The sequence below is a fragment of the Nansenia antarctica genome, assembly GCF_963989245.1.
Source record: "Nansenia antarctica genome assembly, chromosome: 7".
In the NCBI taxonomy this organism is placed as follows: domain Eukaryota; kingdom Metazoa; phylum Chordata; class Actinopteri; order Argentiniformes; family Microstomatidae; genus Nansenia; species Nansenia antarctica.
The window spans coordinates 38,270,563-38,298,037 of NC_137677.1; the positions used below are offsets into that span (position 1 = coordinate 38,270,563).

A 27,475-nucleotide genomic window follows, 5' to 3' on the forward strand; every position below is an offset into this window, starting at 1 on the left:
GACTGACAGGAGGGAGAGGGAGAGAGGGAACCACAGGTTGAGTTGGGGAGTTTGTCGGGGGGGGGAAGGGGTATGTTACTTTAGTACACACGGTTTGTTTGTAGAAATGAAAAAGAGAGAGAGAGAGGCGTTTATCAAACAGAGGAGAGAACAGTAACATCAGCCACTCAGGAACGCTGAGCTCTGCGACCTTCCAGAACCTTCCAGAACATTCCAGAACCTTCCTCTTCTCATCAAGCGAGCGTCACAGTAAAAAGCCTCACTTCAGAAGAAATGCTACTACTCAAAAAACAACCTAGAATCAGAACAGATCAACAAACAGCAACAACAACAAAAAGTCGTTTTTTTTCCTCAAAAAAAAGAAAAAGAAAGAAAAAAAGAAAAGAAAAGCTAAAACTAAAAAAAGAAATATAACCAATCCAATTCTTGAAATCCTTGAGAAGAGTTATTGCTGACGGTGTTGGAAGTGTGGCGGCTGGGGGTGGGCGGGGTGAGGTGTTCAGGAGGTGGGTGGGGGGGGGTTGCTGTGGACGGGACCACTCCTGGTGGGGGGGGGGGGGCTGGTTACTGTGTTCTGAAGAAGACCCCGGGGCTCAACACATCTCCAGATCAATGTGGAACGGAACCGGTAAGAGTCCCAGTGTCAGTCTGTCTGAGGTGGGTGGGGTGGATGGGTGGGTGGGGGTTTGACAATGATGGTGGCTGGGTGGGTGGGGGGCTGAGGGGAGGGGAGGGGGGGTATAGGTTTCCAGGGGTGACGGAATGTGTTGTTGTGGGGGCGCTGCTACTGGTCAGACGGGAGGTCTCTGTCCGCCTCGGCCTTGGAGGGTTGTCCTGGTGACGGGGCGTGGGGGGGGTGGGACACGGGGGCGATGGCGTGAGCCAACGCCAGGGCCTCCACCCCCGGCCCCGCTCCCGACAGGCCCGTGGCCACGCCCATTAGACCTGCAGGAAACCTGGGAGAAGGCGGGGCGGGGGAGGGAGGGGAGGAGGGAGTGGGGAGAGAGAAAGAGCAGAGTTACAATAGGTGGTGGTTGAAATCTTCCCAATGGGCAATATGGAACATCAGGACTGATCAGGGCATTCAAAGACAGATATCTTGACTCAGAGATCGATTTTAAATTATTTAGGTTTTTTGTGAATGTGTCGACTATAGAATAATATACACTGAACAAAAAATATAAACGCAACACTTTTGTTTTTGAGGGAGCGTGCAATTGGCAGGAATGTCCACCAGAGCTGTTGCCCGTGAATTGAATGTTCATTTCTCGACCATAAGCCGTCTCCAAAGGCGTTTCTGAGAATTGGAATTGGAAACGGCTCATGGTAGAGAAATGAACTTTCAATTCACGGTCAACAGCTCTGGTGGACATTCCTGCAGTCAGCATGCCAACTGCACGCTCCCTCAGAACCTGCCACATCTGCGGCATTGTGCTGTGTGGTAAAACTGCACATTTTTAGAGTGGCCTTTTACTGTGACCAGCCTAAGGCACACCTGTGCAATAACAGGGTTCCTACAAGTTTCAACAAGTCAAATTTAAGACCTTTTCAGACTTTTTTTTTACCTATTTGAATAGAATTTTAGACCTATCGCGACACCATATGATAGCTTTTTGTCATCCTGCGTAGCTTTGTTCACCAATAATTTCTTTCGGGGGCAGCGAATTGGCATTTTTTTGGTTCCAGCTTGATTAATTTCCACGTAAATCGATGTGGTTGGACTGATTTCGTTGCAGGACAAGCAAATCTATTTTTTTGGACCTAGCACCTACATTTTTTAGACCTAATAACTGAGACTTAAGACCTTTAGGCCTTGTAAGTCGGATTGCTGGATTTTAGACTTTTTAAGCTACTTTTTTAGGCGTTTTAAGACCAGTGCAGGAACCCTGAATAATCATGCTGTCTAATCAGCATCTGGATATGCCACGCCTGTCAGGTGGATGGATTATCTCGGCAAAGGAGTAATCACTCACTTACACGGATTTAAACACATCTGTGAACACAATTTGAGAGAAATAGGCCTTTTGCGTAGATAGAAAAAGTCTTAGGTCTTTGATTTGAACTCGTGAAAAAATTTGAACAAAAACAAAAGTGTTGTGTTGTGGGAGTTGCAACAATGAGACGACAGACGTAGGTTGGAGTCGAGGTTGTTTACTTCTCACTTTCTGATACAACATACACTCAGTGACAACAACAATAACCTTCTCCGGAACCGGAAACCCTTGCCCCTTTAACCCCCACTCTTAAAGGTACAAACACTCCTTGGTGAATGTCTTTCCTATTAACTTAATGTGAATCACCACACAGGCCCCCCCAGAATTCACCAACGCAGAAGGTAAAAAAAACAAAGATAACCATTAACAGTCCAACTGAACAGGCAATCAATGAAAAGTACTACAGAACAGTACACACAGTTAACGTGGCGGGGGGTGGATCAAGCGGCCGAAACGGCTGCGCTTTGCAGGAGGGGGATTAAGGGTGAGAACTGGAACTGGAGCCCGGGCCATGGAAGGGACTGGGGCAGGGACAGAGGTTGGGGCAGGGGGCCGGCCCCGCCGCGGGGGTAGGGCCAACTGAACTGGCTCGTCAATGTTCAAGTGAGCAGGCTTGAGACGGTCTATAGCGACCCGCTCTGACCTGCCCGCCATGTCCACCACAAAGTGCTTAGCGCCCGCCTCCAGGACACGGAAGGGCCCGTCGTAGGGGGGCCGCAGCGGAGCCCGATGGCTGTCGTATCGGATGAAAACGTACTTGGCCAATGGCAGGTCCCTGGGGACGTAGGACTGGGGGAGGCAGTGGCGTGATGTCGGAATGGGGACGAGGTCATCCACAATGCCCCGGAACACAGTTCTATGAGAGGCGGCCGACCAGGGAGCTGCAGCATCTGGAAGAAACTCCCCAGGGACCCGTAGTGGCTGGCCATACACCAGCTCGGCGGACGAGGCCTGGAGGTCCTCTTTGGGGGCAGAGCGAAGACCGAGCATGACCCAAGGGAGGCGGTCCACCCAGCCACTGTCCATCAGGCTGGCCCGAAGAGCGGCCTTCATGTCCCGATGGCACCGCTCACAAAGTCCATTGCCCTGCGGGTGGTACGCCGTAGTGTGGTGGATCTTCACCCCCAGGTGCTCAGCAACCGTAGTCCAGAGCTCCGAGGTGAACTGGGGGCCCCTGTCGCTCGTGATGTCACCTGGTGTGCCAAAGCGGGCCACCCAGCACCCAATGAACGCCCGGGCCACCTCCGCTGCCGTAGTAGAGGCCAGGGGAACAGCTTCTGGCCACCTGGTGGTCCAATCCACCATGGTGAGGAGGTAGGTATATCCGTGAGACGGGGGCAGGGGGCACAAACGGTGCCAAAGGGGCTTTGGTATGGCGGTGCACCTTAGCGCGCTGACATGCCACACACGAGCCAGCCCAGGTCCTAACGTCCCTCCGGAGGCCAGGCCAAACAAACTTAATCCCCACCAACTTAGCCGAGGCTTTCACCCCCGGGTGGGAAAGGCCGTGGATGGTATCGAAAACCCTGCACTGCCAGGCAGCCGGCACCATAGGACGTGGTTGGCCGGTGGAGACGTCGCAGAGGAGAGTGGCTTTGGCCGCGTCGAACACCACGTCCTCCAGCTGCAGTGCAGTAGGAGCGACCCGGTAGGCCTGAATGTCAGAGTCTGCGGCTTGGTCCGCCGCCATGGCGGCATAGTCGAGTCCTAAGTGAACAGACCCGACGACCGCCCGTGAGAGGCAGTCGGCGACGAAGTTGTCCTTGCCCGCCAAGTGCTGGATGTCCGTGGTGAACTCGGAGATCACCGAGAGCTGACGCCGCTGACGCCCAGACCATGGCTCCGAGGTCTCGGCCATGGAGAATGTCAGTGGCTTGTGGTCCACGAAGGCGGTGAACTGGCGGCCCTCTAACAGGAATCTAAAGTGTCTGGTGGCAAGGAAAATACCCAGCAGTTCCCTGTCAAAGGTGCTGTACTTGCGCTCGTTGTCGCGGAGCTGTTTGCTGAAGAAGGCCAGCGGCTGCCAAGCCCCGTTCACCCATTGCTCGCACATCGCCCCCACTGCATAGTCAGAGGCGTCCGTCGTGAGGGCGACCGGGGCCGTGGGAGACGGGTGCGCCAGTAGAGCAGCGTTGGCCAGCGCGTTCTTAGCAGCCCCGAAAGCCTTGTCCATCTCCGGGGACCAGTCCAACACGTCCTTGGGCCCTTTCCCCCGCAGGGTCTCGTACAAGGGACGCATGAGGTGGGCGGCATGGGGAATAAAACGGTTGTAAAACCGTCTCCTAGATGACAGGGTTGACCCCCCCTCTCCTAGATGACAGGGTTGCCCCCCCCCTCTCCTAGATGACAGGGTTGCCCCCCCCCCTCCTCACCTGTAGGCTGCAGCTCCGTTGAGCTCTGGGTGCACGGTGGCCGTCTCCATGCTGGGCCACTGGGACGCCGCCATCAGATACTCCTTATTCACACAGTTCTTCAGACTGTCTGGGATACGGCCTGGGGAGGGGGAGAAGAGTTAACCTGGGGTTAGGGAGGGAGGGAGGAAGGGGGGGACAAGACCAGGGGTTAGGGAGGGAGGGGGGGACAAGACCAGGGGTTAGGGAGGGAGGGGCGGGACAAGACCAGGGGTTAGGGAGGGAGGGAGGGGACAAGACCAGGGGTTAGGGAGGGAGGGAGGAAGGGGGGGACAAGACCAGGGTTTAGGGAGGGAGGGAGGGGACAAGACCAGGGGTTAGGGAGGGAGGGGGGGACAAGACCAGGGGTTAGGGAGGGAGGGAGGGGACAAGACCAGGGGTTAGGGAGGGAGGGGGGGACAAGACCAGGGGTTAGGGAGGGAGGGAGGAAGGGGGGGACAAGACCAGGGGTTAGGGAGGGAGGGGGGGACAAGACCAGGGGTTAGGGAGGGAGGGAGGGGACAAGACCAGGGGTTAGGGAGGGAGGGGGGGACAAGACCAGGGGTTAGGGAGGGAGGGAGGGGACAAGACCAGGGGTTAGGGAGGGGACAAGACCAGGGGTTAGGGAGGAAGGGGACAAGGACCGGTGGTGAGGGAGGGAAGGTTAAATATGTTATATGTATGTATGTGTATTAGGTGTGGGAATTGCAAGGTGACTCACAATATGATAACCGTACAATATTTTGCCGTGAATCGATAATCATATCGCAAGAGACCACGATACAATAATCGCTGTATAGAAATGTTGTCCCACCCCTAATGTGTGTGTGTGCGTGCGTGTGTATATCTGTCTGTCTGTGTGTGGGTGTATGTGTGGGTGTATGTGTGGGTGTATGTGTGGGTGTGTGTGTGTGTGTGTGTGTGTGTGTGTGTGTGTGTGTGTGTGTGTGTGTGTGTATGTATGTATGTATGTATGTATGTATGTATGTATGTATGTATGTATGTATGTATGTATGTATGTGCGTGGTGTGTGTGTGTGTGTGTGTTGGATGTATGCATGTCTGTCTGTCTGTGTGTGTGTGTGTGTGTGTGTGTGTCTGTGTGCGTATATATGTCTGTTTATGTGTGTGTACCGTATTTTCCGCACTATAAGGCGCACCGGATTATAAGGCGCACCTTCAATGAATGGCCTATTTTAGAACTGTTTTCATATACAGGGCGCACCGGATTATAAGGCGCACCGGATTATAAAGCGCATAGAATAGAAAATACTGCAGTCAAACGTTTGACTGGGGTTGCGTTACGCCCAAGCTCCACCTACTGCGTTGCGTCACCTCTCCATCGGTGTTGTGTCAACTTCCCGTTGTCCATGCTCCACCTGAGCGTTGTCACCGTCAACGTTCTACCTGCTCCACTGTCAAAAATATATATTTTTCCACCTCAAGTATCAGCCGTTCGTCATCCATTTTTGCAACAAGCGTTAAGGACCTGCGGTGATTCACAGCTGACTCGCGTGAATAGCAATTCGCAATAGCTGCGACCACGAGATATAGAGTAGTTAGCTACAAGCATTTTCAATCTGGTATTATCTCTATTAGTGGATTAACCGCTGTGGTGATTTAACAGCTGATAAAAATACATCAAGTAGACTACAAACAGAGCAAAACAATAAAACAACACCAGAAAACAACCAATAGGCTATACAATTATAACCAACAACCAATATGTGACAGCTCCTGGTGAAATGTGCAACGTAATTTTTCTGTTTTGTGACTCTGAACGCACCACAGCTACGAACGCTGCTAACAAAACACATCGCTACAAAGGTCTAAACTGTATTTTAATAACATGACAACATACTGGGAGAACATCGACATGCTAAAAACACATAACTACACATAACAAGATGAACACACAGTTCTTGCTTTTGAACACAAGCTAAAACGAAAGTATTTTTACAAGTCAACCCTCCCTTACCGGTAGCCTCCGGCAAACGAGAATAATGAATCCAATACACACATTATAAGTGTTTAGTGATCGTTAAACTGTTGTTTATTATATCGAGTGGGTACTTTAAAACTTCAAGTTGAAAGCACCAAGAAGGACCACCTCGAAATTCATCGATGTTCATGTCCCGTGCTCGCGCTGTTGCCTTCATTCGAATAGTGACTGTAGAGACGCTTCTACTTGCGGCTCTCTGTTCAACAACCCACTGTTGGAGTTTGTCCTCTAACTGTGTCTAACTGTGGCCATCTCGCTTTGTTCCCTCGGAAACTCTGTTTAGTCTTCTTTACTTGGGGTCTTTATACACACACAAGTGGTGTGGGACTGTGAGTAAGCACATCAGTACCGGTGTTTACTGATTACCGTAATGCTGCAAGCGGTGCGGCTTTGTAGTTTACCAGTCGTACTGAAACATTTTGACAGAGCGCCTTGAGCGCCGTGTACAACCAGTATGGATCAACCAATTAACAAATTGATCCATATATAAGACGCTCCGGGTTATAAGGCGCACTGTCGTTTTAAAAAATGTTTTAAGGCTTTTAAGTGCGCCTTATAGTGCGGAAAATACGGTATGTGTTTATATGTGTGTGTGTGTATATATGTGTGTGTGTATGTGTATATATGTGTGTGTGTGTGTGTGGTACCGGTGATGGCCCGGCGGACCTCCCGTGCGGCCTCCTCCCTGGCCTCTATGCTGGCCTGCTCGCTGTACCAGGACGTGTGGGGGGTGCAGATCAGGTTAGGGGCGTCCTTCAGAGGGCCCGCCGAGAAACTAGAGAGAGAGAGAGAGGGGGGGGGGGGGGGGAGAGGGGAGAGAGAGAGAGAGAGAGAAATCCATGACTATGTACAGACTAGGGATGTGCATAACTACATTTTTCCATATTCAAATAACCGATTATTCTGTCCCATCCCTACTACACTCATTGTGTGTGTGAGAGAGAAAGAGAGAGCGAGAGAGAGAAAGTCAGTCCTTGACTATGTACAGACTCAGTGAACACAGCCTCACCATCGAGAGAGGGAGGTGAGGGGGAGGGAGGGGTGGAGAGAGAGAGAGAGGGAGGGGGAGGGAGAGAGAGAGAGAGGGAGGGGGAGAGAGAGCAGGAGAAAGAGAGAGAGGCCACCACAGGAAGACCAGGCTCCCAAGAAAAGGACAGCCTGTGCACCCACTGCACACAAAACGAGGTGGAAACATAGCTGCACTTTTTACTGCCCGTCAACTGCACACAGACATCAGAGACACATACTTCCCACAGATTACAAACAGCCAAGAAGACTTTGAAGACATGACTAATGTAAAAAGACTGCCATATCTGCCGGGGGAAGTACAACAATGTGCAAACACAACAGCCAGGTTTGTTAGCTGTTGTGACAGTAAAAGGACGTCCAGCAGGATAAAACCACCATAAAACTGTAAATAATAGATTTTTTTCTAGTACACATTTAATTGCATGTACATCACATTCTTTTAGTTTTTGCTATTATCTTCACACTTGCTTTGGCAATGTCAACGTATTTTCCATGCCAATAAAGGGAGGGAGGGAGGGGGGGGGAGAGGTGGGGGGGGGGAGAGAGAGACAGAGAGAGAGCAGGAGAGAGAGAGGGAAAGGGAGAGAGAGAGAGAGGGGGGGGAGATGGAAGGGGAGAGAGAGGGGGGGGGGAGGAGGGAGAGAGTTGTGCTGAGCTGAAAAGCACTGCTGTGTGAGAGAGTGTGTGAGAGAGAGAGAGAGAGAGAAAGAGAGAGAGAGAGAGAGCAGGGGAGATAGAGAGAGAGAAGGGGAGATAGAGAGAGAGAAGGGGAGAGGAGTGTGTGTGTGTGTGTGTGTACCTGAAGGGCTCTGTCTCGTGCACGTCCAGGGCGGCCCCCCGTATGCGCCCCTCCTTCAGGGCCTGGGCCAGGGCCTTCTCATCCACCAGACCCCCCCGCGCCGCGTTCACCAGGAACGCCCCCTGACGCATCTACACGACAAGACAAGGCCAGGTTATCTGTACATCTACAAGACAAGGCCAGGTTATCTGTACATCTACAAGACAAGGCAAGGTTATCTGTACATCTACAAGACAAGGCCAGGTTATCTGTACATCTACAAGACAAGGCCAGGTTATCTGTACATCTACAAGACAAGACAAGGTTATCTGTACATCTACACAAGACAAGACAAGGTTATCTGTACATCTACACAAGACAAGACAAGGTTATCTGTACATCTACAAGACAAGGCCAGGTTATCTGTACATCTACAAGACAAGGCCAGGTTATCTGTACATCTACAAGACAAGGCCAGGTTATCTGTACATCTACACAAGACAAGACAAGGTTATCTGTACATCTACAAGACAAGGCCAGGTTATCTGTACATCTACAAGACAAGGCCAGGTTATCTGTACATCTACACAAGACAAGGCCAGGTTATCTGTACATCTACACAAGACAAGACAAGGTTATCTTTACGTCTACAAGACAAGGCCAGGTTATCTGTACATCTACACAAGACAAGGCCAGGTTATCTGTACATCTACAAGACAAGGCCAGGTTATCTGTACATCTACACAAGACAAGACAAGGTTATCTGTACATCTACAAGACAAGGCCAGGTTATCTGTACGTCTACACAAGACAAGGTTATCTGTACATCTACAAGACAAGACAAGGTTATCTGTACATCTACACAAGACAAGACAAGGTTATCTGTACGTCTACACAAGACAAGGTTATCTGTACATCTACACAAGACAAGGCCAGGTTATCTGTACATCTACAAGACAAGGCCAGGTTATCTGTACATCTACAAGACAAGGCCAGGTTATCTGTACGTCTACAAGACAAGACAAGGTTATCTGTACATCTACACAAGACAAGACAAGGTTATCTGTACGTCTACACAAGACAAGACAAGGTTATCTGTACATCTACACAAGACAAGGCCAGGTTATCTGTACATCTACACAAGACAAGGCCAGGTTATTAGTATAGCACATTTCATACAACAGGGGCAATTCAAAGTGCTTTACAAAAAAATACAGAAAAAGGATAGTAAGAAAAAAGAATCCAAATAAAAATGGCAAGAATAGATACACATATATAAAGAAAATAAATAGATAAACATTTAGCCACATAATAAGACAATGAATAAAAAAATATAGACACACGCACACACACACCACAGCATAGCACATAAAAAGTATATCATTGTGTGTGTGTCTACTTAGGGTTAGTTGTTGACGAGCGGTGGTGGGTGGGTGCGTTGGTGTGTGTGTGTGTGTGTGTGTGTGTGAGAGAGAGCGTACCTGTTTGATGGTGAAGTCGTTGATGAGGCGGTGGTTGTGTGTGTGTGTGTGTGTGTGTGTGTGTACCTGTTTGATGGTGAAGTCGTTGATGAGGTGTGTGTGTGTGTGTGTGTGTGTGTGTGTGTACCTGTTTGATGGTGAAGTTGTTGATGAGATGGTGGTGGTTGTGTGTGTGTGTGTGTGTGTGTCTCCCACCTGTTTGAAGGTGAAGTCGTTGATGAGGTGGTGGTTGTGCGTGTGTGTACATCTGTTTGATGGTGAAGTCATCGATTTGATGAGGTGTGTGTGTGTGTCTCCCTCCCACCTGTTTGATGGTGAAGTCGTTGATGAGGTGGTGGTTGTGTGTATGTGTGTGTGTGCCTGTTTGTTGGTGAAGTCGTTGATGAGGTGGTGGTTGTGTGTGTGTGTGTGTGTGTGTACCTGTTTGATGGTGAAGTCGTTGATGAGGTGGTGGTTGTGTTCGTTGAGGCTGCAGTGCAGGGAGGTGTGTGTGTGTGTGTGTGTGTGTGTGTGTGTGTACCTGTTTGATGGTGAAGTCGTTGATGAGGTGGTGGTTGTGTTCGTTGAGGCTGCAGTGCAGGGAGGTGTGTGTGTGTGTGTGTGTGTACCTGTTTGATGGTGAAGTCGTTGATGAGATGGTGGTTGTGTTCGTTGAGGCTGCAGTGGAGGGAGACGCAGTCAGAGTGGATGAGGAGGTCCTGCAGGGTGTTCATGCGCTGCAGGCCCAGCGAGCGCTCCACGCCGTCGGGCAGGTACGGGTCGTAGAAGATCACCCCGAACCCAAACGCCTTGGCCCGCAGAGCCACCGCCTGGCCCACACGACCTGCAGGGGAGCACACACAGACGCACGCACACACCCACACGCACGCACACAGACACACACACAGACACACACACGCACGCACACAGACACACACACACACACACACACACGGACACACACACACGGACACACACACACACACAGACAGAGTCACCTATGCGGCCTGCTTTTGGTAATACGACTAGTTGAAACTTTGAAGGTACATGTGTGTTTTATGTTGCAATCCCCCCAAAAGTTGCAAGAAGGTTTCACAAAAATATACAAGAAAATGTTTTATTTGAAAGCCCCCCCCCCCCAAATAATCTGCAAGCAAAAAAAAGTATTTCGATTTTATTTTTTTGGGGGGGGGTTGAAAGGTTTTTTGGGGGGGGTTCAAATTCCTGCTTGCTATGTGATGTCACTTCCTCAATAAGCCTTTTCAAAGTAAGACCACGAGCTGAAACTGGTGTCCTGGTTCGTATTTTAACGGTTCTGGAGGTTAATATTATTAGTTAGTATTATTAGTTAGTATTATTAGTTAGTGTTATTAGTAAGTATTATTAGTTAGTATTATTAGCGAGAGAAACACAGTGGTAACAGGGAAACGTGTGTTTATATTCTGTATTCATTACAGGTTCAATGTTTTTATTTCATGACCTTCTGTTCAATATGGAAATGTCCCCCCTCCCCCTCCCCCCCTGTACTCACCCAAGCCTCCCCCCCTCCATCCAGCCCTCCCCCCCTCCATCCAGCCCTCCCCCCATCCACCCAGCCCTCCCCCTCCCCCCTACTCACCCAGGCCGATGATTCCCAGGGTCTCCCCCCGGATGCGTGCGGCCCCCCCGGCCACCTCCCTGATCTGCTCCACGCTGGAGGCCCGGGTCCCCTCCCTCAGGGCCTGGTGCATCCAGGTGACCCGCCGGTACAGGTTCAGGATCAGACACAGGGACGTGTCCGCCGTCTCCTCCACAGAACACGCCGGAACGTTGCACACAGCGATGCCTGGGGGGGGGTCAGAGGTCAGAGGCTGCTGGGTCAAAGGTCGTTAGGAGCTGGCTGGGATAGACACCCTGTGTAGAGAGAGGTACTGCTGGACTGTGTTGTGTGTTTGTGTGTGTGTGTGTGTGTGTGTGTATTGACGCATTTGTATTCTTCTAAGTTGTTGGCAAGGCAAGTTTATTTCATATCAAAGGAGCAATTCAAAGTGCTTTACATACATTATTAAAATACAGCAAGAGGAGCAGAGTAAGAAAATAAAAATGACAATGAATAAAAGCAAATATAAAAAGTAAATAGATAAAACATTCAATAAGACAATAGTTAATGGATAAAGACATTGAAAAAAGTGTTTGTGTTTAATCATAACTGCTGCAAAACATGAAGGTATTTTAGCTTAGATTTTTATTTATTTTAGGGTTTGGGCCTGTTTGATTTCTTCAGGGAGTTTGTGTTTTGTTTTCACTCTTGGAATGATTAGCTGATTAGTCTCAGCAGACCTTAGGGGCCTTGTTGGAATATAGGGTGGGAGGAGATCTGATGTGTATTTTGGTCCAAGACCATTTTGTGATTTCTATGTAATTAGGAGGATTTTGAATTCAATTCTCTGAGAGACTGGTAGCCAGTGTAGGGATCTCAGGATTGGTGTAATGTGTTCAAACGTCTTCGCTTCTTTGTGCGTGTGCCTGAGTATACAGTCATGGACAAAAGTATTGGCACCCCTGCACTTACAAATGCTTTGGTATTTACATGTTTATGTCTGTTGTTTGCATTGGAACAACACAAAACAGCAGAGACACAAAGCCAGATCATCATCATTCCACAGAGTACTCCAAAAATAGACTGAACATTTTGTGCGTGTGCATTTGTGTTTGTGTCTGTGTGTGTGTGTATGTTTACCTGTGTGTGTGTGTGTGTGTGTGTGTGTGTGTGTGTGTGTCTGTGTGCCTATGTCTGTGTGTGTGTGTGTGTGTGTGTGTGTGTGTGTGTGTCTGCCTCTGTGTGTGTGTGTGTGTGTGCGTGTGTGTTGTGTGGGTCTCTCTCTGTGTTGTGAGTGTGTGTGTGTCTCTCTCTGTGTTGTGTGTGTCTGTGTGTGTGTCTCTGTCTGTCTGTCTGTTTGTGTTTGAGTGTGTCTCTGTCTGTCTGTCTGTCTGTCTGTGTTTGAGTGTGTGTGTTTGAGTGTGTGTGTGTGTGTGTGTGTGTGTGTGTGTGTGTCTCTGTGTGTGTGTCTCACCCAGCTCTGCAGCAGCTTTGATGTCGACGTTGTCGAACCCGCTGCCGATCCTGACGATGACGCGCAGCCCCTTGAACTTGTCCAGGTCGTCTCTGCTCAGCGTGATGGTGTGGTAGAGCAGGGCGCCCACTGCCTCGTTCAACACCTACACACACACACACACACACACACACACACACACACACACACACACACACACACACACACACAGAGAGAGAGAGAGAGAGACAGGTTAACATCAGCGTGATGGTGTGGTACAGCAGGGCACCCACTGCCTCGTTCAACACCCACACACCCACACACACCCACACCCACATACACACACACACACACCCACACACCCACACACCCACACACCCACACACACACACACACAGACACACACAGACACAGACACACACACACACAGACACAGACACACACACAGGCATGAGGAGTGTGTAGAACAGAACTATCAGTAGTGTCTCTGTCTTAAAACAGGAAATAAACAACTGTTTATAGCCTCAACAGGAAGTTGCTCACTAGTACTGTGTGTGTGTGTGTGTGTGTGTGTGTGTGTGTGTGTGTGTGTGTGTGTGTGTTACCTTCTAATGTAAAAAAAATAAATCCAAAAACAAACACTGCACAAGGTAAATCTTCATTCAGGGCTGCTGCAGCCAATGACTGGAACAATTTACAGAAATCACTCAAACTGGACTCTCTTATCTCCAAATCAGCTTTTCAGGACTCATGTCTTTGTCACCTACTTTGAAAAAAAGGTGGACGACATCAGCAGCACCTTTTCCCCCCCACCGCTCCCTCCTCCCACTAACAATGCTAACACCCCCTCCAAACTCTCTCCTCGACACTCGGTCTCTGGATTGTCATCTTTTCCCCCCCTCTCCCCTGATGAGATTCTCACACTTATCACATCAAAGCGGGCAACCACATGCCCTCTTGATCCCATCCCCTCCCCCCTTCTCCAATCCATTTCCGCCGACATCCTTCCTTACCTTACCACCCTAATCAACTCCTCCCTATCCACAGGATCTGTCCCAGCGGCCTTCAAAATAGCCAGAGTCAAGCCTCTCCTCAAGAAACCTACCCTTGACCCATCATCATCTGTCCACAATTACAGACCTGTATCCCTTCTCTCCTTCCCTTCCAAAACCCTTGAACGCGTGGCATCTAAACAACTGACTGACTATCTCCGGAAGATGGATCACTTAGACCCCCACCAATCCGGCTTCAAGGCTGGGCATTCCACTGAGACTGCGCTCCTTGCTGTCACGGAAGCCCTCCACTCTGCCCAAGCTTCCTCCCTCTCCTCTGTTCTCATTCTCCTTGACCTGTCTGCTGCCTTCGACACAGTCAATCACCAGATCCTTCTCTCCATCCTCTCAGACCTGGGCATCTCTGGCACCGCACACTCCTGGTTTTCTTCCTACCTGGCGGGCCGCTCCTACCAGGTGACCTGGAGAGAATCGCTGTCTTCTCCACGAACCCTTTCCACTGGAGTACCCCAGGGTTCTGTCCTAGGGCCCCTACTTTTCTCCCTCTACACCAAGTCTCTTGGCTCGGTAATCTCTTCACATGGGCTTTCCTACCACAGCTACGCAGACGACACTCAACTCTTCCTGTCCTTCCCCCCGTCTGATGTACACGTGGCAACCCGTATCTCAGCATGTCTCGCTGACATTTCAACTTGGATGGCTGACCACCATCTCAAGCTCAATCTTAACAAGACCGAGCTCCTCTTCATCGCCGGGAAAGCCTGCCCTCTCCAAGACTTCTCCATCACAGTGGAGAACTCTACTGTAACCCCCTCCCTGACAGCCAAGAACCTTGGAGTGATCCTGGATAACCGACTATCCTGTGCGGAGAACATTGCAGCAACGGCTCGCTCCTGCAGATTCTTCCTCTACAACATCAGAAGGATACGACCATTCCTTACCAGAGAGGCAGCGCAACTCTTGACCCAGGCACTGGTCATCTCCCGCCTGGATTACTGCAATGTACTCCTGGCTGGGCTCCCCGCTTCAGCCATTAGACCTCTGCAGCTCATCCAGAATGCTGCTGCCCGGCTGGTATTCAACCTCCCCAAATACTCGCATGTCACCCCTCTCCTTCGCACCCTGCACTGGCTCCCGATAGCAGCTCGCATCAGATTCAAGACCCTGGTCAGGGCTCTACAGTGCGACCATTTCACTCGCATTTGCGACTAAAAATACATCTGTGCGACTAGAGAAATAAATTCACGAGCACACGTGCGAGTACAGATATTTTTTTTTTTTCAATTCTAAAAATAAATCTGCGCGAACCGTGTGGCCACATTTTAAGCCGTCAGCCAGCCCGCTACGACCACGGGAAGTCATGTTAAAAGTGAAGTTACTTCTGTTAAACTGGCGCTAAGCTAACATCGCTAATCGCTAACTCCCTTTTGGGCCTTAAAGAGACAAGCGCCCTTTTCTCATCTCAAGCTTCATTAGCTTCATTAGCTCACCACATCTACAGATTTGGTCCCACACACTCCAGATTTGAACCCAAGGTTACAACCAGGGTTAACTACCCAGGGTAGAAAGTAGAAAGCTCTCAGACCTTCAGAACCCATTGAAAGTAGTGGAGGTACTCCAGAAGTCCAAATGCATCTCTAATCCTAGGAAACCCTAGGAAGCAAGTTGCCTAATGGCATGAAAATGCAACATGTTGTACTTGAGTGTGGCAGAGAGGTGGGACCCCCGGGGATGGTGGTGTGCTAACAGCTAGCCGCCGCAGAGGCACCGTGCTGGGCTGGCCACCTCCACATGTCACCACCCCGGGCAGCATGGGGCTGGGGACTGGTCATCTGGATGTGGGGTAGTTTAATACCCCTAGATGTGGAGTTGTCTGGCCACCGTGTGTGACTGATGTAGCCTGACCCAGCAGCAGGGAGGTGGGCAGCATGGAGACAGACCTCTGCATGGCCTGGCTGGGCTGCTAGCTGACAGACCTAGCCCTAAAGCCTGGCTGGGCTGCTAGCTGCTAGCTGACAGGCATGACATGGATGAATGAATGAACATGCTGCTAACCAGGAGAACTTGACACAGCTAGTTACCATAATACAATGCCATCAACTCTGCGTCTAGTAGGGCTGTAGGCATGGGCCAATGTGTGATTTTGGTGCAAAAATTGCAAAATCACTAATAAAAATGTGTTATAATTACATTTTTCACTGTGCTCCTAAATTTCTTTGTGTGCCCCTAACATTTTTCATTTAGGAGCACATGTGCTCCTAGTGAAAAAGGTTAGCGTAGAGCCCTGACCCTGGTGCTTGCATACCAGGCAGCTAAAGGGACAGCCCCTGCCTACCTGAAGGAAATGGTAACCCCCCAAACCCCTGCCCGCTCACATTTCGCTCCTCCACCTCGGCTGGCCGACTGGCCCCACCTCCTCTACACAGCAGTCGGGCTGCCCGATCACGTCTCTTCACAACACTGGCTCCCCGCTGGTGGAATGAGCTCCCCACGGCCGTCAGAACGGCTGAGTCACTACCCATCTTCCGTCGTAGACTGAAGACCCATCTCTTCAGGTTACATCTTAACTGCTCCTCCTGAGACAGCTTCTGACCCTCACCACTACGTCTCCTAAAGACACCCGCTTTCCCCTCTACTGTGTCCCTAAGAACTTCTATTGCCCCCATTGTACTGTTTCTCAGTTTCTCCAGAAAAAATAAAATATTTGTAGAAGGCGATAGGGAGAAGGTTTTTCCTTCCATCAGTGGCCCCGGGCCCGAGCTAGATTACTCTTCCTGCAACGAATGGTGGATTGCTGATTCACATGCTTAGTATTCAAATGTATTGATTGTAAGTCGCTTTGGAATAAGGCGTCTGCTAAATGCCAAAAATGTAAATGTAAATCATGGACATTCTCACTCAAGGTATAAACAGGAATCTTGAGGTTAATTTCAATACCTTTCTAAGACTTTTTAAAGACCGTGTCAATATTTTTCCAGACCTCACCGCCACTTGGAGCTGTAACCGTTTACATCAGTGACCCTAACCTTTTAACTTAACAGCTTTAGTTTGCAATAGACTAGACCACTATCATACAACAGAATGTCCGGTTCATCTTTGTTTTTTAATAAAACTAATAAATTCACAAACTTTTACTAAAGGTTTTTAGGACAAACTCTTTGGACAGAGTCTAAATTCAGAAAAATACCTACAAAATTCAAGACCTCATAAAATCGTGATAAGACTTTTTAATACTTAAGGGTCTTGATTTTCCCAAAATGTATTTATCAACTTTTAATACTTTTCAAGACACCGCGGATACCCTGTCACTGACACATGAAACAGTTTTTCAACCCTCTAGTGCTTTTCCAAACCCTTCCTGTTGGCTGCTTACTGTCTGTCCCATGCATGCCTGTTGACTTCCTGTGTCTGTCCAAATGTGCATACTGTATGTATGCTATTTTTTTATTCTGTTAGTGTGCTTCTGTTGTGCTTAATGTTGTGTGGGGTTTATGTGGATGTGTGACGCTGTCCTTTTAACTTATGACTGATGCTGTGACTGTATGTAAGTGGAGGAGGTCTTTCAGGGCTCTACAGTGCGACCATTTCACTCGCATTTGCGACTAAAAATACATCTGTGCGACTAGAGAAATAAATTCACGAGCACACGTGCGAGTACAGATATATTTTTTATTTATTTTTTATTCTAAAAATAAATCTGCGCGTACCGTGTGGCCACATTTTAAGCCGTCAGCCAGCCCGCTACGACCACGGGAAGTCATGTTAAAAGTGAAGTTACTTCTGTTAAACTGGCGCTAAGCTAACATCGCTAATCGCTAACTCCCTCCTGGGCCTTAAAGAGACAAGCGCCCTTTTCTCATCTCAAGCTTCATTAGCTTCATTAGCTCACCACATCTACAGATTTGGTCCCACACACTCCAGATTTGAACCCAAGGTTACAACCAGGGTTAACTACCCAGGGTAGAAAGTAGAAAGCTCTCAGACCTTCAGAACCCATTGAAAGTAGTGGAGGTACTCCAGAAGTCCAAATGCATCTCTAATCCTAGGAAACCCTAGGAAGCAAGTTGCCTAATGGCATGAAAATGCAACATGTTGTACTTGAGTGTGGCAGAGAGGTGGGACCCCCGGGGATGGTGGTGTGCTAACAGCTAGCCGCCGCAGAGGCACCGTGCTGGGCTGGCCACCTCCACATGTCACCACCCCGGGCAGCATGGGGCTGGGGACTGGTCATCTGGATGTGGGGTAGTTTAATACCCCTAGATGTGGAGTTGTCTGGCCACCGTGTGTGACTGATGTAGCCTGACCCAGCAGCAGGGAGGTGGGCAGCATGGAGACAGACCTCTGCATGGCCTGGCTGGGCTGCTAGCTGACAGACCTAGCCCTAAAGCCTGGCTGGGCTGCTAGCTGCTAGCTGACAGGCATGACATGGATGAATGAATGAACATGCTGCTAACCAGGAGAACTTGACACAGCTAGTTACCATAATACAATGCCATCAACTCTGCGTCTAGTAGGGCTGTAGGCATGGGCCAATGTGTGATTTTGGTGCAAAAATTGCAAAATCACTAATAAAAATGTGTTATAATTACATTTTTCACTGTGCTCCTAAATTTCTTTGTGTGCCCCTAACATTTTTCATTTAGGAGCACATGTGCTCCTAGTGAAAAAGGTTAGCGTAGAGCCCTGACCCTGGTGCTTGCATACCAGGCAGCTAAAGGGACAGCCCCGGCCTACCTGAAGGAAATGGTAACCCCCCAAACCCCTGCCCGCTCACATTTCGCTCCTCCACCTCGGCTGGCCGACTGGCCCCACCTCCTCTACACAGCAGTCGGGCTGCCCGATCACGTCTCTTCACAACACTGGCTCCCCGCTGGTGGAATGAGCTCCCCACGGCCGTCAGAACGGCTGAGTCACTACCCATCTTCCGTCGTAGACTGAAGACCCATCTCTTCAGGTTACATCTTAACTGCTCCTCCTGAGACAGCTTCTGACCCTCACCACTACGTCTCCTAAAGACACCCGCTTTCCCCTCTACTGTGTCCCTAAGAACTTCTATTGCCCCCATTGTACTGTTTCTCAGTTTCTCCAGAAAAAATAAAATATTTGTAGAAGGCGATAGGGAGAAGGTTTTTCCTTCCATCAGTGGCCCCGGGCCCGAGCTAGATTACTCTTCCTGCAACGAATGGTGGATTGCTGATTCACATGCTTAGTATTCAAATGTATTGATTGTAAGTCGCTTTGGAATAAGGCGTCTGCTAAATGCCAAAAATGTAAATGTAAATCATGGACATTCTCACTCAAGGTATAAACAGGAATCTTGAGGTTAATTTCAATACCTTTCTAAGACTTTTTAAAGACCGTGTCAATATTTTTCCAGACCTCACCGCCACTTGGAGCTGTAACCGTTTACATCAGTGACCCTAACCTTTTAACTTAACAGCTTTAGTTTGCAATAGACTAGACCACTATCATACAACAGAATGTCCGGTTCATCTTTGTTTTTTAATAAAACTAATAAATTCACAAACTTTTACTAAAGGTTTTTAGGACAAACTCTTTGGACAGAGTCTAAATTCAGAAAAATACCTACAAAATTCAAGACCTCATAAAATCGTGATAAGACTTTTTAATACTTAAGGGTCTTGATTTTCCCAAAATGTATTTATCAACTTTTAATACTTTTCAAGACACCGCGGATACCCTGTCACTGACACATGAAACAGTTTTTCAACCCTCTAGTGCTTTTCCAAACCCTTCCTGTTGGCTGCTTACTGTCTGTCCCATGCATGCCTGTTGACTTCCTGTGTCTGTCCAAATGTGCATACTGTATGTATGCTATTTTTTTATTCTGTTAGTGTGCTTCTGTTGTGCTTAATGTTGTGTGGGGTTTATGTGGATGTGTGACGCTGTCCTTTTAACTTATGACTGATGCTGTGACTGTATGTAAGTGGAGGAGGTCTTTCAGGGCTCTACAGTGCGACCATTTCACTCGCATTTGCGACTAAAAATACATCTGTGCGACTAGAGAAATAAATTCACGAGCACACGTGCGAGTACAGATATATTTTTTATTTTTTTTTTATTCTAAAAATAAATCTGCGCGTACCGTGTGGCCACATTTTAAGCCGTCAGCCAGCCCGCTACGACCACGGGAAGTCATGTTAAAAGTGAAGTTACTTCTGTTAAACTGGCGCTAAGCTAACATCGCTAATCGCTAACTCCCTCCTGGGCCTTAAAGAGACAAGCGCCCTTTTCTCATCTCAAGCTTCATTAGCTTCATTAGCTCACCACATCTACAGATTTGGTCCCACACACTCCAGATTTGAACCCAAGGTTACAACCAGGGTTAACTACCCAGGGTAGAAAGTAGAAAGCTCTCAGACCTTCAGAACCCATTGAAAGTAGTGGAGGTACTCCAGAAGTCCAAATGCATCTCTAATCCTAGGAAACCCTAGGAAGCAAGTTGCCTAATGGCATGAAAATGCAACATGTTGTACTTGAGTGTGGCAGAGAGGTGGGACCCCCGGGGATGGTGGTGTGCTAACAGCTAGCCGCCGCAGAGGCACCGTGCTGGGCTGGCCACCTCCACATGTCACCACCCCGGGCAGCATGGGGCTGGGGACTGGTCATCTGGATGTGGGGTAGTTTAATACCCCTAGATGTGGAGTTGTCTGGCCACCGTGTGTGACTGATGTAGCTTGACCCAGCAGCAGGGAGGTGGGCAGCATGGAGACAGACCTCTGCATGGCCTGGCTGGGCTGCTAGCTGACAGACCTAGCCCTAAAGCCTGGCTGGGCTGCTAGCTGCTAGCTGACAGGCATGACATGGATGAATGAATGAACATGCTGCTAACCAGGAGAACTTGATACAGCTAGTTACCATAATACAATGCCATCAACTCTGCGTCTAGTAGGGCTGTAGGCATGGGCCAATGTGTGATTTTGGTGCAAGAATTGCAAAATCACTAATAAAAATGTGTTATAATTACATTTTTCACTGTGCTCCTAAATTTCTTTGTGTGCCCCTAACATTTTTCATTTAGGAGCACATGTGCTCCTAGTGAAAAAGGTTAGCGTAGAGCCCTGTCTTTTAACTGTGCAGGAAATGCTTGGATGTGTGCCGCTGTCTGTCGTGTGTTCTTTTGTTTTTAACATGTAACCTGATTTCAGCCCCTCCTCCCAAGAGGCTTTTGTCTTTTGCCAGGCCGCCAATGTAAATAAGTAAATAATCAGTTCTTATTGGCCTGCCTGGTTAAATAAAAAATATATCTCCTGGCTGCTCTGGGTGTGAAATCAGGTTTGTGTGTGTGTGTGTACCTTTTCATGGATCTCCTGGTAGTGTGTGTTTGTACCTTCTCATGGATCTCCTGGGTGCTCTGTGTGTGTGTGTGTGTGTGTGTGTGTGTACCTTCTCGTGGATCTCCTGGGTGCTCTGTGTGTGTGTGTGTGTGTGTGTGTACCTTCTCGTGGATCTCCTGGGTGCTCTGGGCGTCACAGAAGGCGACCGTGGCGACGTCCTTCAGGATGGGCATCTCCACAGTGCAGTCCCGCCCGTCCAGCAAGGCCACCAGGGGGCGCGGGTGCATGGGCCCATTCAGGATGGGGGGGCGGATGCCTGGGGGGGGAGGAGGGGAGGGGGAGGGGGAGGTTAGACTCTGGACAGCCAGTTGTTGACCCCAGGGTGACACACACATCAAACACCGTCGTCTGGTTCAGGACCAGCAGGCCACAGACGTTAGTGAGTCAACACACCGTTGTTGCCTGTCTGTCTGGAGACGTGGGAGTGAGTCAGTCACACACACACACACACACACACACACACACACACACACACACACAGAGAGACACACACACAGAGAGACACACAGAGACACACACGCAGACGCGCGCGCACACACACACACACACACACACACACACACACACACACACACACACTCCCTTCGAAGCCCCTCCACCCTGGCACACCAACAGGAAGTGACATCAGTCAACAGGAATCAGTTAGATCAGGGCTTTCAAACGTCCGGCCCGCGGGCCCGATCAGGCCCGTGAACGAGTTTAATCCGGCCCATGAGATGATTTTGCAAAGCATAAAAATTAGATGCGGGGTAAACTGCTAAATGTGTCCACTAGATGTCGCACTTCCGTCCAGCAAGCAAGCGGTTTATACCGGGGCTGAGGAAGTAGGCACAGGGAGTCGGAGCTAGCTTGTCAACATTACGTGCTTTGGCACCCAGAGTCATTGCCCCAAAATGTCCCTGTCAAATGCTTTGGTCCTCATGTTAGCAACCAATCAAAATGTTTGTGACACACGTGTCTTTTGAAACACGGAACTACGTTTTGAAGTCGTTGAGAATCACAACACAAACTCACTAGTCAAGCCAAAATACTGCAACGCAATGGATTGGGTGAGTAATCCCCACTTCTACCTAGTTAACTATAACACTACTTTACATTGTTAGCAGGCTCACAAAACAAGCTGTGTTAGCTGACTAGCGATGTGTCGTTGACTTTCAACGCGGAAATGTATTAAAAATATATATATATAATCTGAGCATTACATCAGATCCCGATATGCGGACCAAAGCATTAGAACGTATCACAAACACCATTACACGTATCTAATCATTATTTTTCCATCAATAAATAGTGTAGCCAGAGCCCCGCGGTGGTGTAGCGGTCTAAGCACTAGCCACTAGTGCAAGCTGCCCACCGGGGACTGGGATGGAATCCCAGCTCGCCAGACCCGGATATGGCCGGGGCACACACAGGGAGCGGCATATTGAGCGGCCGCTCCCGAGGGCGGTATAGGAATATTTCCGGACAAGGATCCGTCGCGCAACAGCGCCCCCGGGGTGCCGGAATAACGGTGCTGGGCTCGAGGAGCCAGTCAGCTAGTCTGCCTGGCGGCCTCCTCTGGGGCTGCCGGCCACGGGGTCGTGCGACGGATCCTACGCAATAGGCAGGGGATAATTGGATGCTAGGTTGGGTTCAATTGGATACCAAATTGGGTGAAAAGGGGATAAAATCTGAAAAACTAATTTAAAAAATAAATAAAAATAGTGTAGCCTACAAGACAGGGAGTAACTCAACCCTCTTGAATAGTTTCTACCTCAGTTTGTATGGTTTGTTGAGCACAGGATTAATATGTGGAAACGACAAATGAGGTATTTGATACCTAGAAGAGTTGTTTTATTCATTTATTATTTATTTTGTATTTTGTTCAATCGCAGATAGGCTGTGACTTAAAGTGTTATGGCTTTGTAGATACACTGAGACGAAGTCTAAGTTCCAATCACTGAGGCATTGTGTTCTTGAAATTGCTAATGTTTTTTTTTCCAAATAAGAGGATTATTGTGATGTGTACATTTTCAGAATGTGCTTGTACTATTTTGGACCGAAGTAAAACTATCTGAAGTTGTCGTTATTATTAAGTTATTACGCCAGGATTTTACCGGTCCGGCCCACTTGAGATAGATTTTCCTCCATGTGTGCCCTGAGCTAAAATGAGTTTGACATCCCTGAGTTAGATAAACCTGTGCTAACAGCATAGACAGGACTACAACGAGAGAACTACAACTCCCATGACTCCCTGCACCTGTGGCACAGCAGTACCCACGAGGGTGGGGTGAGAGGTAGTCATGGTTACACAACAAGAGTAGTCATGGTTACAAAACAACAGTACTCATGAGGAAATACATATGCAGAAGAGTATCAGAGACTTCTAAAGAGACAGGGTTCAAAACACACACACACACACACACACTAGTCACACGCACACACACACACAGGAGTCACACACACACACACACACAGGAGTCACACGCACACACACACACAGGAGTCACAGTGACACGCACGTCACACGGGCACACACACACCCACCCACACAGACAGGAGTCACACGCACACACACACACACACCCACATACAGACAGACAGGAGTCACACGCACACACGCAGGCGCGCGCACACACACACACACACACACACACACACAGACAGGAGTCACACGTACACACGCAGGCACGCGCACACACACACACACACACACACACACACACACACACACCATATCTGGCTTCCCTGTAGCCACGAGTGAACATGACAATGAGCTGTTTGTTTATGTTTGCCGTCAATACCAGCTAGCTTCCTCCTAGCTACCAGCTAGCTTCCTCCAGGAGAAACCAATACGCTGACACCCAGGCCAGCCCAGAGCCCAGGCCAGAGGCCAGCAGACCTGTTAAACACCGTCACTCCACAGCCCTGCAGAGGTGCCAAGGACCTTCCAGCTGCTGGACTAGGAACATAAATAGTAAACAGACTGACTTACACAGCACCTTATTCCAAAGTGCCTTACAATGGCGGCAAGCTACCATGCAAGGTGCTGGCCCACTCATTGGGAGCAATTTTGGGGTCTTGCCCAAGGACACTTCGACATGTGGCCAGCCGAGGTTCGAACCGCCGATCGGCCGACCTTGCGATCATTAGACGTCAGCTCTACCTCCTGAGACACAGCCGCCCCGTCATGTGCAGCTCCTTTCAATCAGAATCAGAATTATTTTTATTGCCAAGTATATTTGCAATACAATGAGTCAATGTGAATCTCCTGTTCGACCACATCCCAAAGGTGTTCTATTGGATCCAGATCCGGTGACTGGGAAGACCACTGAAGAACACTGAACTCATTGTCACGTTCATGAAACCAGTTTGAGACGACTTCTGCTTTGTGACATGGTGCATCATCACCATGCTGGAAGTAGCCATTAGAAGATAGAGGCACATGGTGAAGATGGACACAGGCACAACACCCCATCATCACCATCAGCGGGTCTGCTGTGGAGAGGGTCAACAGCATCAAGTTCCTGGGGGTTCACATCACCAGCGACCTCACCTGGGATGAACACACCAACCAGGTGGTGAAACTGAAACCGTTCCACCTACTGCCTATTGGCTGAAACCCAGAGGCTGACAACAAACAGCTACTTCCCCCCAAGCAATCAGACTCCTGGAGAAATACACAAAAGAATACAAAAGAGTGCCACCCCCCAACCAACCCCACGCACACTACAAACATTAACATATTACAGTATTATTATTAACTACTGCACACTACTGGATTACTTATATATCATTACTAGGGTTGGGTATCGTTTGGGTTTTATCCGGTACCGGTACCTAACCGATACTTTAAAAACGGTACCGAAACGGTACTTAATTCGGTACTTTTGATTTTTTAAAATGACATATATATATATATATATATAATAACACGGTCGACAACATTAAACAGCTTTTCACTTTTTTATTGCTGAGGCACAATATATATTAGTTAAATATACACTCAAATTAAAATAAATGAAAATAAAACTCCTGAGCCTTGGGGACTCCATTAAGCTGGGGGTGCCTATCGTTGGTACTGATGTCGAATACGAGTACACACTTGTTCGGCAGCCCCTCAAGGACATCAGAATATTCTTAGAAAAGGGATCAAGTGAAGAGGCCTGCATAGCCCCCAGAACCAAGAAGACCAAGAGGAAATATAACTCTGATAAACTGGAGCCCTCCACCTCGTCAAAATCCAAACTCTATTGCCGCTCAGCTACTACTACTCCCCTCCCCCTCTCTGGTCCATGATGACATGACGATTGATTTTTCAGGTGCACTTTCAAGTAGGGTTGGGTACCGAAAATCGGTACCGGTATATACCGGTTACTTTACATTCGGGTTGCGCAAGCTGTCAAACACGGTGCACCCTCCTACCCTTAAATGTATCCCGTGCGTTGCCAGGTGTTTCATCAAGTTAGATGTGTTCCCTGCTTTACACACGAATGATTTTAAGCATTTTGAGCACTTCGCGTTGTTTTCGTCGAGTCGGGTGAAATGCAGCCACACTTTAGAACGCTTCATTAGGGGCTTCAGCATTCTCGGTGACCTCGTAGCTAGGCTAGCTAGCGAAATTCGATAATATGATGATGATAATAATAATAATAATAATAATAATAATAATACAATTCAGATAATATAATAATTTAGTATATATGCTTTCACTCACTCTTCTTAACTCGTAACACAACTGCTCAGCTCACTACCACGACACGCACTGAGTGGAAATTTTACAGGCGATGTGACGTCACGAGTCACCAGTTGACTGTTGCATGACACCGGACACCAGGGGGCGAGATAGAAAAGTACCGAAATGAGGTACCGAAATCTCCTTTGCAATTCGGTACGGTAGATACCGAATGTAAAGTAACCGGTATATACCGGTACCGATTTTCGGTACCCAACCCTAATCATTACACTAATTTACTACCGTACTGTATTGTATTATATTGCATTTCATATCATCGTAATTTGAACAGCATTTTTGTACTATTGAAGCCACTGTAAAATCCATAAATGTATTACTTTATCAAGGGTAAAGTAGGGTTACTTTATTATTATTACTTATTTTTATTTTTTTAACTTACGTTACTTATTATTATTATTATTATTATTATTATTACTGTGTTTTTGTATCTGAATGCTGCAATGTCAATATTGAGGAATAAATGGACTGACTTATTATCCAAAGCGCTTTACAATGGTCTCTCATTCACCCAATCACACACACATTCACACACCAATGGCAGCAAGCTACCATGCAAGGTGCCGGCCCGCTCACTGGGAGCAATTTGGGGTTCAGTGTCCTGCCCAAGGACACTTCAACATGTGGCCAGCCGGGGCTCTAACCACCGATCTGCCGACCTTGCGATCATTAGACGGCGGGTCTATCTCCTGAGACACAGCTGCCCCCCAATGGGTTTGGTATTAACAGGCCCAGAGTGTGCCAAGAAAACATTCCCCACCACGTTAAGATACAAGTGCCTGAATGAGAAGGCGTACAGGTGTTCCTAATAAACTGAGATGCTTGTGGAGGTGGTGGGGTGTGACGGGTGGGGGAGGGGAGGGGAGGGGGGTGAGAGGGGAGGGGGGGGGGGGAGGGGAGGGGGGGGGTGGGAGAGGCATGGTTCTGAGTCATGACCTAAATTCCCTCTTCGCCTGTTCTTGGCTGGAGGCGTGATGTTCTCCCACCCCCCCCCCCCCCCCGCATCACACACACACACACACACACACACACACACACACACACACACACACCCCCACTGAGACTTCCACACACACACACACACACACACATACACACACTGTGACTTCCACACACACACACACACACACACACAGGAACAACAAGCTGTGAGGATTTCCTTCCAGCTCCAGTGAGAAACAAGGGACTGCCATGTCCTCTCGAGACCAGAGGCTGATGGGGGACGCACCGGACCACGCCTTTGTGGCGTGGCGCTCGGTGGCGTAACACACTAAGCATCGGCTATGTAACCACAGGGTTCCCGGGTCGATTCCGGCCGCGGACATGTCCTGCATGTCATCCCTCCTCTCTCTCTCTCACACACCCATCCTTCATGTCAAATCTCTACTGTCTCTATCTCAATAAAAAGAAGAAAAAAAAGAAGAAAAAAAAGAAGAATCTTTAAAATAAAGAATATCTTTCTGGGAAAAGGGAGGGAGGAGGAGGGAGGGAGGGAGGAGGAGGGAGGAGGGAGGGAGGAAGAGGAGGGAGGAGGGGTATGCTTCATGATCAACAACACTTGGTGCCAACCAGAGAGTGTTTGTTAATCCCCCTCAAGACTTTCTGTGTCTGTGTGTGTGCTCCTGTATCGGCCAATCGGCTGCCTCGGGGGGTTCACCTTCACCGTGCCAACAGCCGTGTGCACCCCT

At 48.7% G+C, this 27,475-nt stretch overlaps 1 protein-coding gene across 2 annotated transcripts in view; it reads right to left on the reverse strand.

Moving 5' to 3' along the window:
• Positions 1–769: 769 nt before the first annotated feature.
• LOC308162238 (C-terminal-binding protein 1-like) overlaps positions 770–27,475 on the reverse strand; it is a 34,772-nt gene continuing 8,066 nt past the window's right edge. For both annotated transcript variants that reach the window (XM_080536364.1, XM_080536365.1), the window contains 8 exons: positions 21,157–21,311; positions 12,706–12,850; positions 11,271–11,477; positions 10,282–10,496; positions 8,214–8,344; positions 7,033–7,160; positions 4,367–4,487; positions 770–956 (listed from right to left, as the gene is read on the reverse strand). In XM_080536364.1, coding sequence (XP_080392490.1) covers positions 785–956; positions 4,367–4,487; positions 7,033–7,160; positions 8,214–8,344; positions 10,282–10,496; positions 11,271–11,477; positions 12,706–12,850; positions 21,157–21,311 — 1,274 coding nt within the window. In that variant the 3' untranslated portion in view covers positions 770–784. The remainder of the gene's footprint in view (positions 957–4,366; positions 4,488–7,032; positions 7,161–8,213; positions 8,345–10,281; positions 10,497–11,270; positions 11,478–12,705; positions 12,851–21,156; positions 21,312–27,475) is intronic.